The 19,169-nt window shown below is 39.5% G+C and overlaps 3 protein-coding genes across 6 annotated transcripts; 1 reads left to right on the plus strand and 2 right to left on the minus strand.

The window, feature by feature from the left end:
* The first annotated feature begins 498 nt into the window (after nt 1–498).
* ppp1r3c2a (protein phosphatase 1 regulatory subunit 3C2, duplicate a) lies at nt 499–4,429 on the plus strand. Its single transcript, XM_056403809.1, has 3 exons — nt 499–661; nt 839–916; nt 1,082–4,429. The coding sequence occupies exons 2-3, from the start codon at nt 903–905 to the stop codon at nt 2,088–2,090; spliced, it is 1,023 nt and encodes a 340-aa protein (XP_056259784.1). The 5' UTR covers nt 499–661; nt 839–902; the 3' UTR covers nt 2,091–4,429.
* A 1,392-nt stretch (nt 4,430–5,821) lies between these two features.
* On the minus strand, nt 5,822–7,155 carry LOC130186816 (phospholipase A2-like). Its single transcript, XM_056404107.1, has 4 exons — nt 7,107–7,155; nt 6,854–7,001; nt 6,630–6,763; nt 5,822–6,394 (listed from the first exon to the last, which is right to left on the minus strand). The coding sequence occupies exons 1-4, from the start codon at nt 7,153–7,155 to the stop codon at nt 6,276–6,278; spliced, it is 450 nt and encodes a 149-aa protein (XP_056260082.1). The 3' UTR covers nt 5,822–6,275.
* A 2,993-nt stretch (nt 7,156–10,148) lies between these two features.
* Nucleotides 10,149–18,833, minus strand: prkab1a (protein kinase, AMP-activated, beta 1 non-catalytic subunit, a). 4 transcript variants are annotated; one of them, XM_056404209.1, is made up of 8 exons: nt 18,723–18,833; nt 16,195–16,377; nt 15,885–16,054; nt 15,463–15,556; nt 14,767–14,881; nt 14,284–14,417; nt 13,804–13,872; nt 10,149–12,072 (listed from the first exon to the last, which is right to left on the minus strand). In XM_056404209.1, the coding sequence occupies exons 2-8, from the start codon at nt 16,342–16,344 to the stop codon at nt 11,995–11,997; spliced, it is 810 nt and encodes a 269-aa protein (XP_056260184.1). In that variant the 5' UTR covers nt 16,345–16,377; nt 18,723–18,833; the 3' UTR covers nt 10,149–11,994. The 4 variants fall into 4 exon arrangements, with proteins under 4 accessions (XP_056260184.1, XP_056260183.1, XP_056260185.1 ...); XM_056404208.1 differs by having other exon boundaries at nt 18,705–18,813; XM_056404210.1 differs by having other exon boundaries at nt 16,195–16,355; nt 18,723–18,773.
* Nucleotides 18,834–19,169: the final 336 nt, after the last annotated feature.

Here is a 19,169-nt window from a genome sequence, read left to right on the forward strand (position 1 = left end):
TATGATAGCATTACAATTTTCTCCTGAGGTCCATCCCTTTCCTAATTTGAAAATGAGAGCACTGTGCCTGCCAGCATGATTTACAATTTAAATTTAAAAGCGGACAGGGAAAAGAAGAACTCCACCATTACACACATTTAATGGACAAATTTTTATATTCTAACTTTTGGATTTAGCGTTTAATTGGATATTGTGCTTGCAGCCTCCCTTTAACAGGCACTAGGGAAAAAGAGAGGCCTGTAATTTGAAAAGGCTATCTGTTGATGTTTTTCATTTTCACACCTCTACTGGTGTAAAAACACATATTCTAATGAGTGTGCACATGTTTCATTTTTTTTCTTTACTCCTGGGTTCTACAATAAACCTAACATGAAACATTTGGTATTGTTTTAAATATCTACATTTTTAAGTAAACCAGAAAGATAAATATAGCAGCAAGGAAAACTCTGACACCTAACTTTCATGCAACACTTCTTTAGGGGCAGGACATAAACAAAGGAGCTTCACTTCATTGGTTAAACTACCCACATGCAAATGTGTTGTCACACAAAGGTCCAGCCTCATTCCCAAACTCTTCACATAAGCTCCAGAGAGAGAGGAGAGACAGACTTGGACTACGATCATCTCTTTTCTTTTTCTCTGATTTGTTGAAACACAATATGTAAGTATGTTCTGCATTTTTAAAATATGCCTCCACATTTTCAGTTTTTAGGCACTTAGCTGTCTCTGTTCTTCAGTGTAGTTTGAACTCATCTCAGATAGGTCATCTTTTGACTCATAGTTGTTTAATTCACTGAGAAGTTTTCTTCATTCTTTACCTCTGTTTTCCCGCTTGCAGATTATTCTGAATTTGCTGCAGCTGCTCAAGCAAAGACAACTGACTGACAGTGTAAAATCTGAGAATGAACTGTACAAGGTAAGCTAATGTGCTTTCATTTAACTGTTCTTGTGAGAACTAACAGTACCTGTGTGTCAGTCATTAGAACAAGTTGTAAAGGCAGAATTTCTACAGCAGAAATATGTGCAGTCATTCTGTGTGACAGTAGATGTCATTGTAACCCCATCACGGCTTCCTCCTCAGAGTTCTCCATGCCTTTGGTAGTCACCCCAAGCCCGCTGTGATGCCGGTCGACCTCGCTGTGTGTCTGAGCCTCAGTCAGCGCCAGCCTCTTTACCAGCTGCTTTCCATGTCCCCTACGAAACCGGCAAAGCGTCCCTGTCAGCCGACCGACAGCCTGCCGAAGACCAGCCGTCAATCTCCATATCTCTCCACTTTTTCTTCATCCTCCTTGCTGCTCTCCTCACCTGTGCCCTCAGAGCCTCGGAGCTGTTTCCGCAGAGACAGCGGCACTGTGAACAAAAAGCGTGTGGTGTTTGCAGACGCGAAGGGATTGGCGCTCACTGCTGTGCGGCTATTCATCCCTGAACCTTCCTCTACCACTCCTGCTCTGCTGATGAAACCCTTGCCGGCCAAACTGCAAGCCCAACAGTCAACCCCAAACAACCTGCGGCGCTACAAGTTGAGGCTGGCCTTCCCTCAGCCGACACTGGACTTTAAAGCCTTCCTTGCACGTTTGAGAGAGATGCATGTACAACTGGAAAGCTGCAACATTTCAGAACGCTCTCTGAGTGGCAAAGTGTGTGTCTCCCATGTCAGTATTGAGAAAGCTGTGCATATAAGGGTGACCTTTGACTCTTGGAGGAGCCATCATGACATTCCCTGCACATTCCTGCAGCAGCTGCGCTGTGGGGGTTCTGATATGGGTGTTTTTGCCTTCGACTTAAGCTTACCCCAGAACATCGATCCAAAGGAGCGGATCGAGTTTTGTGTGTCCTTCAGGCCGGGACCTGGTGTAACACCACACTGGGATGACAACAGAGGGAAGAATTACAGGGTGTGCATGGATGCATCAAATGCTAACCAAAGCGATGCTAACCATTTCTACCCGACACTATCAAAACATCAGTCACCATCTTGGCCTTCGCACGTGTCCCTCAGTATGCAGAACTCTGCTGATCTGCAGTATCTTCAAAAGAGTTTATCAAGGAGAGTCAGGGCAGAGTGGAAAACTTTGTGTCCAGCCAAGTGAAATTAGCCTATACGTTCTCCACAGAGCTATGAGGATATGTAAATAATGTGAATATATTAATCAACTAATATTTAAAAGAGAGTGACTGCTTCTAGAGATGTTTGATCTTTCTCAATTCTCAGTGTTAGATGGTCTATAGCCTACTGTTTAAAAAGCAGCCCAACCACCCTGCTGAAATGTGAACAGCACATACGTCATTTTTGTTCTGATTAAAAATCCATTGTTTTTTAAAAGCTTTTCTTTCTCTTTTCTTCCCTCTGTAGAAGATACAAACAAATCATTCTATACCTGTCCATTTACAAAGTGCACTGTGCAATAATAGACATTGTAGAATGACACATGAGCCTTGATTAAGATACCTGGGCCCTAGAGGAAAAAGTGAAAACATGAAACCTGTTTTTGTCTCGGAGAAAACATACGTCACATGGACAAAGCGGTTACTCCGAGAACCTTTTGTACTTGCAGGTACTAACCCAATTTTCTCCAAGCATAGTGAATGAACGGCCATGCTCATGATGTACTTTCACACAGCCGTCCATTCTCTCGACTCAGGCTCAGATTTCCATCTCGCATACCAGACAGAATAAGTCAACAATTCAACACAGATGGTTTGCACAGGAGAGTCCCTTCACTCAGACACTAGTCACTCCCCTACCTGCTGTGAAAAGTTGAATAACATGCTGGAAATCGTTACTTCTTGTACTGTACATGATTGGTATGGTAAATAGTGGGTAACCATGGCAGCATCAGAGCAAGCGAGTACTCTGGATAATGCGTGGGCTTGTGTTTACATGCAAGGGCGGGGTCATTATTAGACACTGCGGCAGCCAACTGCTGTGAGACAGTGTCTCTCTCGCTGCTTCTCCTGTTCTACTCCTTCTTAGTCACCTCTCTGTTAGACTTGTTTCTTTGTCTTTCACTTTTCTCTCAGGTTCATATCCTCCTGGCATAGGGGTACCGCCTTTGGGAATTGTCACAGCTGAGTTTCCATGGCGCATGTGAGCGGTAGACACATGTAGCAAGTTTACGCACATTGTATCTTGAAGCACTTATCTATTTATTAGACTCAGCAGTGTTGAGTTGGTACCTGGTGTTACATGTGGGGGGGGGGCCTCCTGACATCTAGTGAATGAGAAGCTAAATAAAACCCCAGAGGAACGATACATTATCAATGCTAGTAAATGGATGTACTTCTAGTTCATCTGAGAGTACAACCAAGTTTCTAATGATCTTTACTAATATTTTGCAACTTGGATTCCAGTGTCAAGCAGAACTTTAAGTTCGCACGATGCTGATTAAGCGCCAGGTTCATCTCTTTGTATTTCATGGTACACCGCATTTTTAAATCTAGTGGCATTTCGTGCCAGAGTACCGGAAGCGATGTGTTTTATGTCAACCAACAATGATTTGTTTGCCAGAGCCAAGAAAAGTTTCTGATGCTCCAGGTAAAAAAGAAACTCAGTTCATTCCAGAAGTAAGGCACGTAAACACCATGGTAACACCAGCATCTAAAATGGCTAAAAGTAGTGGCAATTTATTTCATTTCGATGGAATTGTTTGCAATTAGGGGCAACGTTAATCTGCAAAATTTTTTTGCATCAAACTTTGATAAATGTTAACCCGTGCATTTGTGCTGGGGAACAATAGCATGCCATCTTCACAATGAGTCAGAAAGTCCAAATTAGCTGTGCTGCAACATTCACTCTTGTTTAAACTCCTCTGTCAGAGTCAAAATAATCTCACAAAAGAGCAGAGAGTTACTACCATGAAACCAGAGTCACTGGTACAAGTACATTTCTTCAGTGAACTGTGTGAACTTACTATCCCATTAGCTATATTATAAGATACTGGAAACCAGTCCTCCCACAATCCAAAGACATGCAGGTTTAGGTTAATTGGTGACTCTAAATTGCCTGTAGTTGTGAGACCTGTCCAGGGCCCCCCCACCCCACCCCCCACCAATATATGGATAAGGGGTATGGCTAACGAATGAATGAATATATTGTAACCAGTCTTTCCCAGTTCAGAGTGGTGAGTGCAATCACTCAATCTTCAGTGATGAATTGAATGGCACTGTGGTGTATGACATCCAGCGGTTTACCGCAAAGGATATCTCCATAATCCAGTGTGGTTAGTAAAGAGTATGAGTTGTGTGAGGGTTTTTTTTTTCTTCGTTTCTACACAGACAATCAGTGTGACGCACAAAACAGTTCTGAGCATAAAGGTAGTGAAACAGAGCCTGAACTCGTAGGTGTTGAGTGACAGAAAAAATACAATAATGTTTGACTTGTTTTCTCCTTCTCTCTGTCTCCCTCTCTCTCTCACTCTCACACACTCACACACACACACACACACACACACACACACACACACACACACACACACACTCTATGTCATTTGAAAACAACTCTGACAAATGATGTCATCCTGACAACAGGTATCAGAAAACACTCACGTGGGTTATTTTTCAAGCCACTGACAAACAATCAATTTTGTCACTCAGTTTGGAAGACTGGAGGACGCCTTGTGTTTTGTAACATGCATGGTGATACTGGCCTCATCTTCCACTGCTAACACTGTTTCGGCGTCAAGGTGTTAAATTATGTTCTCAGCAATTTGGACTTGGCTTCAAACAACAGTGTAAACAGTGTAAATCTCCAATTAGCAAATCAGCACAAGATGAAAACACCATCATAATCATCATTTCCCTCACAACAGGCTTCTTGGTCAATCCAAGACATAACCAGCTGCACTAGCCACTTATAGCTACCTTACAGTAACAACAGCAGATGACTCATAATATTACTAAGTGGTCAATATCTATTTTTTCCTCCTTGCATTTGCCATTTTGTCTCATTTTATCTTCGAGCCAGCAGCAGCCACAGCTGGCTGATGGCCAGCGGCCAGCTACCAGCTGCTGTTGCTTACAGTGCTGATGCTTAGTGTTGTCTGAACAATACCCTGAAGACTGAAACAAAGAGTGAGCTGCTGGGAGCTAACAGTGGTGGCTAGCTGAAACCAACACATTCGGCTTCAGTGATTAGATTCGTTTTTTTCTTTGTTTTTTCTGGTCCCAAATGATCTCACAAGCAACCACATCTCACCTGCAGCCCTCTGGTGCCCTGGGAGTTGTACATAACAAGTAAGAACTGTGATAGAAATAACCAGTGTCACTAGCGATACAGAATGAGCTGACGATAGATTGTTTGTGACAACACTGTTTGTGAATGTTTGTTGCTGTGATTTGTAGTGGCTAAAAGTGGCTAACAGCTGCTTCTGGCAAAATGAATTCATTAATTCAGTAAGAGTGACCCTTAACTGCAGAAAGGTGCATTGCATGTTTGTTTTGCATATTGTATAACTACACGTTTGTGCATTTTGTCAGGCCAGAAGACCTGTCTGTTCAGATTGTGTCTGTCTATTATATAATAAAAGTTAAAGTGTAAAATACTTGCAGTTTAAAAGTGTGCATTATATTATAGTTACAATAAAGAAAATTCTGTTTATAAAGGTCACGCCATGTTTTATTTGCTCTGACTCTATGGGGGAAGGAGGGTGACTGTGCCGTCACAACTACTTACTGGCCGATGTACTGAAGAAACCTACGTGACACAAACCCCCATTCATATCCACAAAATGTAAAACAAAGGCAAAATGAAAACTTGAATATTATTTCTCTCCTTTTCTGTAAATACATTTTTATTATCTGATTATATGCAAATATTACACACTGGATATGGGAGTTTTACAGATAGTATGGAAGGATAGATGAAAAAACAAAGCATCGGATGACAGGTATACTACCGACTTCATCCTGGAAGCCAGGCAAAAAAAAGGTAGACCATAGTGCCCTCTAATGGCAACATAAGTGACAGGAATCACATTCAACATTACACGCTGGAATGACTGGCTATAAGTAGAATGTGAGGTGAGGTAAAATGAGAGATGTACATGTAATTGTGTTTATTGTGTTGAGAACTTTGCAGTTCCACATGGAGTGAATGATGGATGGTGATAGTTTTGTAAAATTACAGTATGAGAAATGCGTTGTCTCATACAGAAATCATGATATTTTGAATGTGGCTGTACAGCATAAGGTTTATGTGAAAACATCTTAACATGATAATGATTCTCAATAAATTAACAAAACAAACTGTCACTTTTGAAAACTATTTGCAGATATCTTTAATGACACTGGTCGCTGGGCAGGTGCTCGTGATCGGGGTTCCAATGTGACCTGGCAAAACACTCAGCGGCCTTCCTGTCACACTCGCAGATGAACATCTCACATTCGTTGTTTTCGTCTGAGGAAGAGCAAGCAGAGAACACGTTGAGATTACAAATAAAAAAAAATGAAAGGAACTGAGAACATTATAGATTCTTTTATAATAGAGACAATTTGTTCCCATCAATGTGACAATAACAATAATACAGCAACAGAGGAGGGTAAAAATGCATCTTACTGCAGGTTTTATGAACAAATGAACATGTTTATAAGAACAAATGAGCAGGAGAAGCTTTTTGTTTTGGTGTACTCACCGGTGCAGGTGACCTTCTTGTTATTTTTATCACAGCTGTAGTCATAGAACTCGGTGTAAGGGTTGTCGATGATGGGCCAGCACTCAGGGTGCTGCATAGCATCGCTGTAACACTGGTCGTGCACTTGACAGCACCTACAGATATAAAAAGAAATATTCAAAACAGACCGAATAGGCTTTTATTAAAAGTCATTTTAGAATGAAACAGAGTAACTGAATCATCACCTGTCCAGATCATCCACAGGTGTGCCAGAGCCTCCTTTTCCACAGAAGCAGCCGTAGTCAGCGTAGTCAAAAACAGGCCAGCTCTCAGGCATCACACAGAGGATCATTCTCCTAAACTGGTTGAGTGCCTTGTAGTCCAAGGACTGGGCTGAAACACAGCAAAGTGGGAACAATCAGAATCCGACTGGAGGATGCATATATTCAGAACCAACATGTATGCCGGACAAACAGCTGTGTGTTAAGTTGAACTCACCAACAGAGAGGCCCGCAACCAAAAGACACAGAGTCTGGAGGGTATTCATCCTGTAAATAAGTATTTCTGCCAAAGTGTAGTAGCTCTCACTCTGAGATCAGGATCCTCTTTATATAGCAACCATGAGGACCTTGGGACCTGCCCTGTCAGCTGTTCATACGACACAGAGTCGCACACCTCACTGTGCACGGGATCTGACGTTTGAACACAGACCAGCATGTGTAAAAGTGAATCAAAACTCCCACACTCTGTGAACTTTCCATAACCCTGTCTTGTTGTCAAATATGTTTGATGTTCTTTCTGGACTAGACTTGGTAGGCTGTTACGTGAAAGACCCATGTGGGAGGCACTGAATATACTGACAGGGTTATAAGTCATGTTTAAGACTCATTCATTTAAAAGGTTTGAAATATATCATCAAAAACGTTGTTTTCAATCTCACTGTTTGACTTGATTCAAGTAAATCTCACCTGCCTTGTTTTAATTGTTAATTGTTTAGCTAAATACAAGGGACACGTCTGCTACAGATCCTTCAGCATGCTTTACCATTTACTTTTAGCTGTGAAGTTTCAAAACAAAAGCATCTTATTTCAAGTTTTATTCTTTTGGCTTGCACAAGGGATATTTTAAACTTGTCTTTAGGGACAAAATATCTAATTTCACGCTTTAGTTGGTTGTTTCTCATAATTTCATTTTTTTTTCAACCTGTCAGTCTAACTACACTAATTAAGAATTCCTGTGGCAGATTTATTTGTAAAAAATCTTATCAAGTGACAATCCCTTGATACAGCAGCCATATTTTCTTGTTTCGAGCAAAAGCATGTTCATATCTGAAACAATTTCCCTTAAATATGTTTGCCAATGTTGGAACATTTTCAAAAGAAACCTTAATGCTACATTTATACCCCCATGCAAAAAATGGTGTTCCCTGACAGAAACCCCATTCAACATTTTTGGGATGAACTAGAACACAAAGTGTGAGCCAGCTTCAACATCAGTGTCAACCTCACAAATGCCCTTGTGTCTCAGTGGGAGTAAATCCACCCAAACAGGCTTCAAAATCTCCTGAAACACTTTTGAAGAGGAGACGAGGGAGAAGAAAGAGAAAGCGATTAAACGTCCCATATTTTACACTTTTCCAGTGTTTTATTTTAAGTGTTGATCCATAAGAAGATATATTTGTGGTTTTAAGTACCAAAAACCATCTCAGTGTAGTTTAGCATCTCCTCTCTCAGGCTTCTCTCTGGAGCTCTAGTAACACCAGATCGTCTCTTCTGATTGGCTGACTGTTTTCTGAGTGATCGAATAAAAATATAGCAGATTTCAGGTAAAAACTCAAAGAAACCAAATCCTGCATGGCTGGATGGTGGATCCATGTGAGCTGGGCTTGGGACTTGGCTGAGGTCGGTGACAACATGTTGTGACATCACAATGTTACATTAGTCCTGACGGCTCATTTTAAGGCTCAGTTTCCGAACACAGGCTGTGTGTATTTCTCTGTGGACTGACCACTTTGGTACTTTCACAGTATTAATATGGAACATAGACCTGCTTTATATTCAAAAAATATATGGATATCTCACTTTATATAATATTGAACCTTTAATGCCCATGGTTTTTGAATTAGATGCTCAAAAATCCAATAACAGTGTAAAATTCACATGTCCACATGTTTTTGGCCATCTCAACCAGTAAATGATAAAAAAAAATTGATGGGTCCCCAAATTGTTTATCACTACGTGTATTTTCATGCAGATCTTAATCCACATATAGAATAAATGTTTACCATCAACACATTTTCTGTGATTAAAATAAATAATGTAGCGGACCAAGTGGCTTTGGGTGAGATTTATGCTCCCTTAGTGATTTTCCAGTCTCTGTATAATCTATCTGGGCTCCCTCCATCCTCTTGATCATGGGTCAAACCCTGGTCAGACATTTGTCATCTGTGTGTGACTGTGCATGACACATCAGGATGTCCATAAATGTCCTATATGCCCTATATGCCTTGTCATAAGTGTAGCTACATTGCCACACACCAAGGGAAAAATTATAATTACTCAATGCCACTTGTTGCACATAAGTCGGCAATTTATAAAATGCATCATTATTTCTTAATAGGCAGTAAGACATACTGATAGAATCACTCTATGTGTAACATCACTGTAAACGTACATGAGCTTTCATATTTTAATTAGGTTTTTTTTTGGCTTACTGTAAGAAAAATAGTCATATGTCAAACTGTTGTAAACAAGGTATGCTTAAGTAAAACCTTCTGTAGACACTGTTTGTTGCATAATTATGTAATAAATAACCTCATGCCCAAAATAGAGAGATAAACATGAGACTAAATTTAAACAGCAACTTCAGGTTTTCTGCCATATGCAAGGGGACATGGAAACTCCCATACTTCCAGAACACACCTATGATTACATAAAGAGCAGACGAAGGTTGAGAGCAAAGTGCTCAGAGGCTCAGGAACAGTGAAGTGGAATGTTTCTGTTTTCTCTGGCAGTTCTGTGAAGTAATAACAGTGATCTTTCTTCATCCTTATTTTGACTTTTACCATGTTTGCTTGAAGGTCATTCTGTATTTTTCTCAAGTACTGTATATATATATACATATATATATATATATATATATATATATATTTTTTTTTTTTTTTTTTTTAATTAGCTTTATTAGTGTATAAAAAATAAAAAATTCATTAAGGAAAAGCTGCTTTAAAAGTCATTTTCTGTGCAGCTTTAAAACCTCCTCTCTTTGAATACTCTCACTACAATATGTCAAATGATTTGATAACCTCATTGGGAAGAAGAAATAAATGTAAAATAAAATAATACTGTGGACAAGTCAAATGACACTGTTTGGTTCATCATAAAAATGACCAGTAGAGAATAAATTGCTTTCAAAATCCCTGCAGGGTTTCCTACAATGACTGTGAGTCAAAACAAGCCATTGCCCTCTACACATGGACTCATGAGTGTTTTAGTGAGGCTGACAATAGGCAGATATACACACACAAATAAAACAAACTGCATATGAATCTTTACTGCAACTTATCTTTAATACAAATATCTTTGAAAATGTATACACACCAGCATGGTTCAAAGGCTCAACAACATTTTTAATGATACTGCAATGTATTTGAATATCCAGCATCTTGTCATCAATAAGTCATTACCATGTTGGTTCTGAGACAATAAAACAAAAGAGACTATGACTGAGGAGTGTCAGCATCCAGTGGCCTGTAACCAACATCCTGGTCTCATTTGTTTATGGTAATTACACCTAGATAACATAACTTGGCAATGATATGTTGATGGTTCAAGTCATAGGCTACCTTTTAACTTAAAATTCAGTCCAGTCTTTCAGACCTCATGAAATACACACTGACCATTAACAGTGCAGACAAACATGTTCACTATAACGCCTCTTCAGTAACAGTTCCAGTCTGATCCTATGCTGGTCCCTTAGTCAGTGTTGTGGCTCTTCAAGCAAATGTCGGTCACTTTGTTGTCATTGTCAAATAACGTTCCTGTTGGGTCTTTCTTCATTACCCATGGATCCATCTGAATTTTCTGCATTACTACTGAAGATTGGCAATGTGTCATGGCACAAACCTAACGATCCCATATTGACTAAGCCAGCAGGGATCAACTCTATGGTGTGGAATGCATAAACACTGTATAAAAGAAGGAAATTATTATTGTGCAATGGTATATCAGTGTGAAGACCACTACATATTCTATATAAAATTAAATGTTTATTATGGTAGTGCAAATCTAATAAGAGTTATTTAGACCAGATTCATTTATGAGATGGTTTTGGTCTCGACTACATCGTCTTAGTCCTAACAATCTGCTGAGATACTCGACTGGAATGGTAATGACTGCAACGCTGCAACTATACTGAGAAAACTCTTGACAACAAAACAAATCACATCATCAACCAAAGTAGAAAAAAAATTATATAACTAAATACGTCACAAATAATAGAAAAATAACTACTGTGTGCTCTGTGATCATACTAAATAAAATACAACTAATAAATACAACTATTTTAAGATAAAAAGGCAAAAGAAAACAGTGGATAACTACTGCAGTGCAATTTTTTTCCTTCTTTGACCTTCACATTCACATTCTCGATTGTACCACTGTTGTCTTTGCAACCATAGGAAGGACAACAGCAACCTCACGTATCTGAGGTCCTTCAGTCCAATTTCCCCAGCATTACCAATTCTCCTCATTCCATTTATGTCTGCTTTGATTATAGCTGTGTGCCTCTCTATGTCTACTGAACAAAGTTACTGTTGTTGAAAACTACAGAGGGCAATCAGTGAAAAAATAAAGGCAGATTATGAAGGATTGTGGTAACTGTGTGGCATTGATGGTCCTCAGCAGATGTGTACAACAACTGGGTGTACAGTGAGTGTACAAGATATAATCTCAGAGCTGTGTGTTCAAAGCTCAGAATGGATAAAGTAATGTCATCATTTAACCAGCCTCTTGAGGCAGATTTGTACAATGATACAAATGATTAATCTGTTGACATTTTACTGTGCACACCCATTCAACACTATCATGTCATCTTGATTTAGTTTATTCATTTTCAGGGCATTCCTATAGTAAACATTATTCCTGAATTTTACTTAAAATAAAAGTTTAATTGACCGATTTAACAATATCTATTTTCCTAATCTTTAATCTATCTCCTCCACCTCACTCAGAGCTGCTTCTTCAAGTCCAGTTGCGGATCTAACAGGTGAAACCCATGACTGATATGAGCTTGCATTCACCTGGTCTCTGCTTTATGGAAAAAAACAGGTGGAGCTCATATTTTGTACACTCAGTGTACAGTTAACACACTGGGATAAGAGAGTCTTCAATCAGATAGGCTTATATAGCAAGGTGGTGACGTACTTCTTCTTGTAGCGATGTGTCGCGCTGAGCACCATCACCCCATCCTGTGACAGAAAAAGAAAACATGGAGGAAAAATTCACTTAAAAAAACACAGGCTTTCAAAACAATGAAATGCATGCTGGCAGCTTAGATACATATGAGCCTTGTGGGGACAATGGTATCGGTCATACCATGTGCACCTTTACCGTAGAGATTAGTGGGAGGGCCACCCACTAATCTTGAAGACCCGCCGCTCACTAATCCCCATCAACAATCAGGCAATATGATGTCTACTATATTCCGGTTCTTATTTTCACACAGAGACACAGAGCGACTCATTTGTTGTGGTGTAAAAGCTGCAAAACTGCTGTGAACCTGCTACTATAGGGAACCAAACACTTTTTTTTGTTGCTTTACATTACAGGGGAGGCTCACAACTTTTCAAATCTGTCTTAAAACAATAGTCAGGTGCCCGTGTTTACATTCAAAGACTTTTTGGTTGCTGTAATGATTCCTCGTTTTCATGTTGGCCATTAAGAGATCTCATTCTAATGTGATTCCAATGAAAGTGATAGTGGCAAACCAGCGCAAAGCAGCACCCGCCCCACATTATTTAAATACCAAGTGCACTTGCGCCCTGAGCACCCATGGTGCATTGGGCTTAAAATGAAGTGTGGTCAAACGCATTGTTGGCACATTGCTAGCTTGAGGAAGCGGAAAGTGAATGCGCTATTGACCAACAAAAACTCTTTCCAAATACCCAATATATGAAAAATTTGCAATCCTTCCTAAAAAGACAGTTTCCTTTATTAACTTCAAAGTTTAAGAAAATGTTGTTTCCCATGTATATACTGCCGCATTTTATCCAACACCTGTATAACTTTATGATCACAGTTGCAAAGTCCCCTTAAAAAGCTTTAAAAATAAACTACACACAGTAAAAACAAGGTCAATTGACCAGCCGCCAACTGATATGAAAACAAGACTAGGTCAAAACTGTTGTGGAAATGCTGTAAACAACTGAGAGAGAGAAAGAGAGCGAGAGAGTGCATAGTAGACAGTTGCTGATTGATGTGTTCATTCTATGTCTGTCGACCACCTGTCTTGTTATCGTTATCAGCGGCCATGGTTCCATCTATTTGTGTGTCCCAGTGCAATAGCATGTGATCCATCTACGCCGGGGCTAAAATACAATGGGGAAGGTGAGAAAAAGGCACTTTGTGTCCACAATGCACAGGTTAAGCAACCCACAACGTGGAAATGAAGCCAACCGAACTGAGATCAATGCAGAGGCATCTGAGTTCATTTGGAGCGTTCAGAAAATCTGATATGTTGGCAACACTGCATAGAAACTTCTTGTCTCAATTCATTTTGTCAGAGAAGCGGCCAATGAGGAAACTCCAACTCAGTCACGTGACATTCAACTGTGCAGGATTGAAAGGGAAGTGCAGGGAAGGGAAGGGCAGAAGTTTTTTTTCTGTCTTTTCCTCCATGTAGTCTGACACTGCTGTTTGTATTTATATCTTGTCATGTATATTGTGTTCGTTTTTCCTGTCATAATTTTTGAATCATCTGTCCTTCAGCTCCTCTAATAGCAGCTTGTTATCATTGTTGGCATTCCACAGATAGAATCAGCTGTGCATGCTACAGCAGCAACAGCTCACACTTTCTATTAAAAATGCTATCAAATCTGGTCATTACTAAAGTGTCACTGAGTTTTCCCACATTTCAGCAGCTGAAAAATAGCAAATACTGAATTTATTTTTTGCGTGAGGCAGTCAGCTTCAGACCTTACCTTAATTGAAAGAGCATAGAGGTGGTTGAGCATGACATGATTGGGTTCTGGGAGTAACGCAGGGTCACACTGGAAAAAGAATTATGAAAAGAAACAGAAACAACTGAGAATACTGGAACAGATTCTGTTTATATTTCTATTTTCCATCTTTCTATTTTTATAATCTCTATTTCCATAAATGCATATTAGCTCTTCATAATTACTTGCCTCATTTTATAGATGTGTTTTATCAGTTACTGGCAGTGTTATTTGACAGATTTTTTTTTTTATTTATTATTTATTACATTAATGAGCAAGTTGTTGCTTTTTATTATAACCTTCAATATTTTAACTGCGTTTTAATTTCAAGGAATTTGTTACACAGTTACAATACAAAATAGAGAGAAATAAAGAATAAGCAATTCACTATATCAAGAACATCCACAATGTAAATAACTGTGTGTGGAATAGGCCTGATTTAATTACAACACAGCTACTTACAGATATCCCCGTGTCTTTGTTGAGGATGACCTGAAGCAAGTGCGGTGGGAGTATGGGTGGAGACTTAAACTTCTCTTCCTGTTTCGGAATGTAGGCGTCCTGATGATATGGTCCAGGAGGAGAGCTGGAGAGGTCTAATTGAGGAAGTGAGGAGAGCAGAGCAGGGGCGGGAGAGTATGAGTAAGAGAGAACATCATTCTCAAACATTTTCTGAAGAAGCTGTGTAGAAATCCTGGCCTCAGTTCACACAACAGCACAAAATTTCAATTTTAAAATTATACTATGATGTTTTAATTTCTGACTGAATTCATGAATCATGGTTTATATTTTATGATGTCTATTGATGTTTGGTGGACTGAGTGCCCAAATATTAGAATATATAGAATATTTTTGTACACTTTTCCATACCCGCTTCCAAAAACCTGTATGCTACCTCACTAAATTTTCACAAAGCAGACATGAAAAGGGGTTATTAGTACTCACCTGACATGTCAGAACATTTCTGTGAGTCCACCATTAAAGCATCAAACACCTCAAAGTCTGTTTTCTTCACCTGGATGACATTATTGACTGTGCCCAGCTGGCTGGTCACAACCGGCTGTGAGGGAACACACAAGACAAATTACAAGTGTACAATAACTGAATGCGCAAGATGTTCAACCCCGTCTGTCCAATATTTCCTTCATTCCACAATTTCGCCAAGTTTACAGGATACGTGATTAATTATTTTCAGATATGTGAAACTCTATTTCCTTGCTGCAGATAAATGATAATTGTTGTTTCAACAGGATAATAGGTCTCACTCAGATTATTGCTTGCAGCCAAAATTAAAAACTCATTACATACACTTGCAGTTACACTATGTAATGCTGGCAAAGATACAACATACAATAATGCAAAACCATTCATTATGTCATGACAATGTTGGTTTAGCGGTCTTTCCAGACTTTCACTCATAGCAGAGGTGTAATAGCTTTATTTACAGATGCCGATGGAGGTTGTACAGGAAATTTCCAGGTAGAATATAAATAATGTATATAATGTTTTAGGAGGCCTCTACGTGTAATGTGGGGCTGAATCACAGCTGCAACAACCTCTCTAGTTGGATGGTGACCGATGAAAGCCTATTTGACAAAAAGGTCATATGAGTGAGTATATTAGAGAATAATAACTGCTGACCTCAGCTGGGTCATGGGTCCACTGGCCGTCCACATAAAACTTGTACTGATGCTCCCCCTCAGGCAGATCCACAATGGCCACAAAGGTGTTTTGACTTTGAAAGATGACAAGTAAGGTGAGTTGTCACAGTAACTTCTCTTTGAGTCTTCAACCTCATTAATAATATGTGTGCCCTCTAAACCAGTGAACTGAATTTCAACAAGGCTTTATCCTTTACTTCCAGAAACTTCAGTGGTACAGTGAAATCATGTATATCAACCTAGCAATTGTATCGACCTGTTTCATTCATAAAACAAGCTGTTTCATGAAAGACACTCAAAACAACTGTCTTTGCGTGCTAGCTAGATTCAGCGAGAAATGGTAAATGTTATCTTATCAAATAACTTTAAATGAGGACACAAATTTTCAAGATACATCCTCACCTTCTAATAAGAGGAATCTTGTTGGCCCAATTGTTGAAGGACCCAGAGAGGTAGACCTCCTTGCCATCTCCAGTCCAGCGAAATACCGTTGGCCGGTCTAAAGTTGGGGCTTTGTCGTCTGCTTCTAAGTCTTGTTGCCATGCAAGGAACTCCTCTTTCTCTAAAGGAGCCTGAAACATCATTTGGAGAAAAAAACATCACTAGCTGTTGATTTACATCATGTGAAGAGTTGGGTTTGAAAAGGTCTACGGGCACCAAATTACCATGTTGGCAGCAGATAGTCTGCCTGAGAGTGAGCCGCGTGACTTACTTTCAAATCTTCACCATGAAAAATATCAGCATCTTCTGGGCTGTCCATCAGGATCTTTGGTCTCTCTCCCTCCTTGATACCTCGGCTGTCCCTGCGCTGAGCCTTCTCCCCCTGGCCCATCGCGGCCCTCTCACTGCTTGTATTCCCCATGGCTTTGTCTTCTTGCAGGCCAACACAAGGTCACTGTTAGTAGGAGATTTAAGGCCAAACAGCAACTCAGAAAAGACTCCACAAGATGTGACATTTCTCAAATAAGGTCATTAATCATTAGTGGCCAGTACTGGGCTACCTGCAGCAAGTGTTGCTTTTTAAGACTACATCCGTCAAATGAGACAGATAAAATTCTTTACACCTTAGGCGCTAAAGTTCCTCTCTAGAATGAGTGAAGCAGCAGATTAAGCTTACTCACATGTATAGATCGTAAATTACAAAGAGCAGTGGGTCAGAATCACGTGGAAAGATTTGACAGACTTTTACTCCACTTCATAGAAAACATGTTGCCTGTATTACTGTATTCATCGAACAGCTGGAGCAATCTGTTCTTTGCACAGTATGACTGTACAAACAAAACTGTATAATCATTGCAGAATCCCTGCTGCTGGGAACTGAATAACACAGGGCGGTATTGTTCGACACACCACTTGGGCACCTGAAATGTTAGAGTTTACCTTTTTATTGTTAGGCTCAGTATGAACCTAACATGCCATTTCTTTCAGTATGCTACCTTCTCTCTTTAAAGGGCCAGTGTTTCTGTGGGACAATTAAAGTTACTGCAGTATACTTCACAAATCCATCCCAACACATATTGGCTTTTATTAATTATTTCATTGATTTCTACTTATGTAAGTTACTGCTGCATGATAATAATGTTGTGCTGAGTTTTAAAAATCAGTTTTCACTGTCAGCTGGAAGTAAGCAATGGTAACATGACCTTGACAAACAAAAGGCAATATGGCATTTACAGTAATGGATTACCTATTTCAAGGATGCCTCTCAGTGAAAATTAAGTTGCATACCAGTGTGAAATCAAATGAAACCAAACTCTGACATACTACTAGTGGTAATAATGAAAACGTCTGCCAAAATTGCTTAAAATTGGAAAATACATTGATTTCTTTCAATTAACATTACTCAGGAATTTCTTAGTATTTCTATTATCATGATGTGATTACTACAGTTAGTGTCACTACCACATAATCAAGACGATTCAAAATGGTGACAGAAAAGGTTTGTATTTAAGAAGACATCAGGCAAAGAGATTTAAGAAGACATAACCATTTTTGTGTAGTTAACTACTGAAACTTTTGGCCCTGTTGGGCCATTAAATTTTACCATTTCTTTGCTCTCTTTTCATCCTATGAAGGTAAGCCCAGGCAATGCATTTGTCAGGCAGTCCATACACATCACACTCTTTGTGTAATACATGTACAAAAGCCAAGGGCAAGCACTGCTCAATGCTCACACAGTGACAGCATTATTGTGGTTAAACCTCCAAAATCTCAGCCTAAGAAGGAATCTCCATGGCCACACATAAGAAGTTATTGTATATCAAACCAAAGCTGACAATCTTTTCACTTTCCTGTGAATAGTGGGGTATTTATTTTTGGTTAATGTTTAACCTGTGAACACTTTTGACATGTGACTTTGTTATAATTTTGTTTCAGGTGTTGTCAATTTGATCTTGTTTTTTGTTTTTTTTTCCAAAATAGTTTGAACTACTTTTTCTGAGTTTCTTATCTCAAGGGGAGCTTTGCTGTAGTTCAACTTTTTCCACTGTGAAGTATCAGCCTGACTCAGGGCTTATCAAATTCTCTAATTGTCTCTGATAAAACACACCAAAATAATCTGTCACTCCCCTGTTGGGGTCTGATCATTAGAGTCAAATCATCCCTTTACTACCACATGTGACTTTATAGTAATTTGTTCAATTTAAGATCTGTTTTTCCAGGGTTGTGCTTCTATTGCATGTTGATCATGGATGCGGGGCATTTTCCCACTGTATGACAGTATCAACATTTTGAGTAAAGTACTGTTTCAACCACTGATCGTTATACTATAACATTTCTGTGGGGTGATACTATAAAACGGATACAATATCATGCAGCTTATACGTAGTTATCTTTCTAGGATGATGCAGTTCCACGGACGAGTTTTTTAGCAGTTTTACGTAACGCAAAATGACGCTTCCATTAGCGACCCCCCCCCCCCCCCCGTGACCCCCGAAGAGGGCTAACGGACATTAGCTCATCTTAAAATCTGACTGCAATAGAAGAAACAACATTACTAACTATTGTGGGATTATAGGACAGAAGGTGAGTTAAGTTTCAGCCAGTGGCACCTGTGCAATAAGATGCAACGTTAGCTAAATGATTTACTAAAGCTAACAGTTAGAAGCTAGCATCATTGTGTTGTGTAGCCGACTAGAGGTCCTGTAACCCAAACAGTGCTACTGCTTGCTACATAGAAGTGACACCCCTTAAGGACTGAAAGAACTGACTATAAATACTGACCGGCGATTAGCTTTTTACCTGAGCAGTGTTTAGCGTCGTAGCTGTTGGTGTTAACTCGTCACAACCATCTCGTCAGGGCAGAAAACAAAACATTAGTCACAGCAAACAAACCCGCCCCCTCCGGTTTGCGCATGCGCAGTAGATAAAAAAAAAGCCTCATTAAAAGCTATCAAATGATCCCGCAATATTTTATTTCCCCATAAGCAGGTATCATCGCCGAAGCTGTTTGTCTTGCAGAATATAACTATCACTATCACATTATAATTCTGTTCCTAATGTGTAATGAGAGATGTAATTGTATGTAATAAACACTAGATGGGAGCGTGCATCAAGTATAGTGACAATGTACAACATGAAACCATTTAGAGATGAGATCATGCAACAAATCTCTAATTCCTATGTCAGGCAGAACAACCTGATCCCAGGCCAGTGCCAAACCTCATCACCTGTGTTCAGTTGTCCCTA

This window comes from Seriola aureovittata, chromosome 18 (assembly GCF_021018895.1).
Source record: "Seriola aureovittata isolate HTS-2021-v1 ecotype China chromosome 18, ASM2101889v1, whole genome shotgun sequence".
Classification (NCBI taxonomy): domain Eukaryota; kingdom Metazoa; phylum Chordata; class Actinopteri; order Carangiformes; family Carangidae; genus Seriola; species Seriola aureovittata.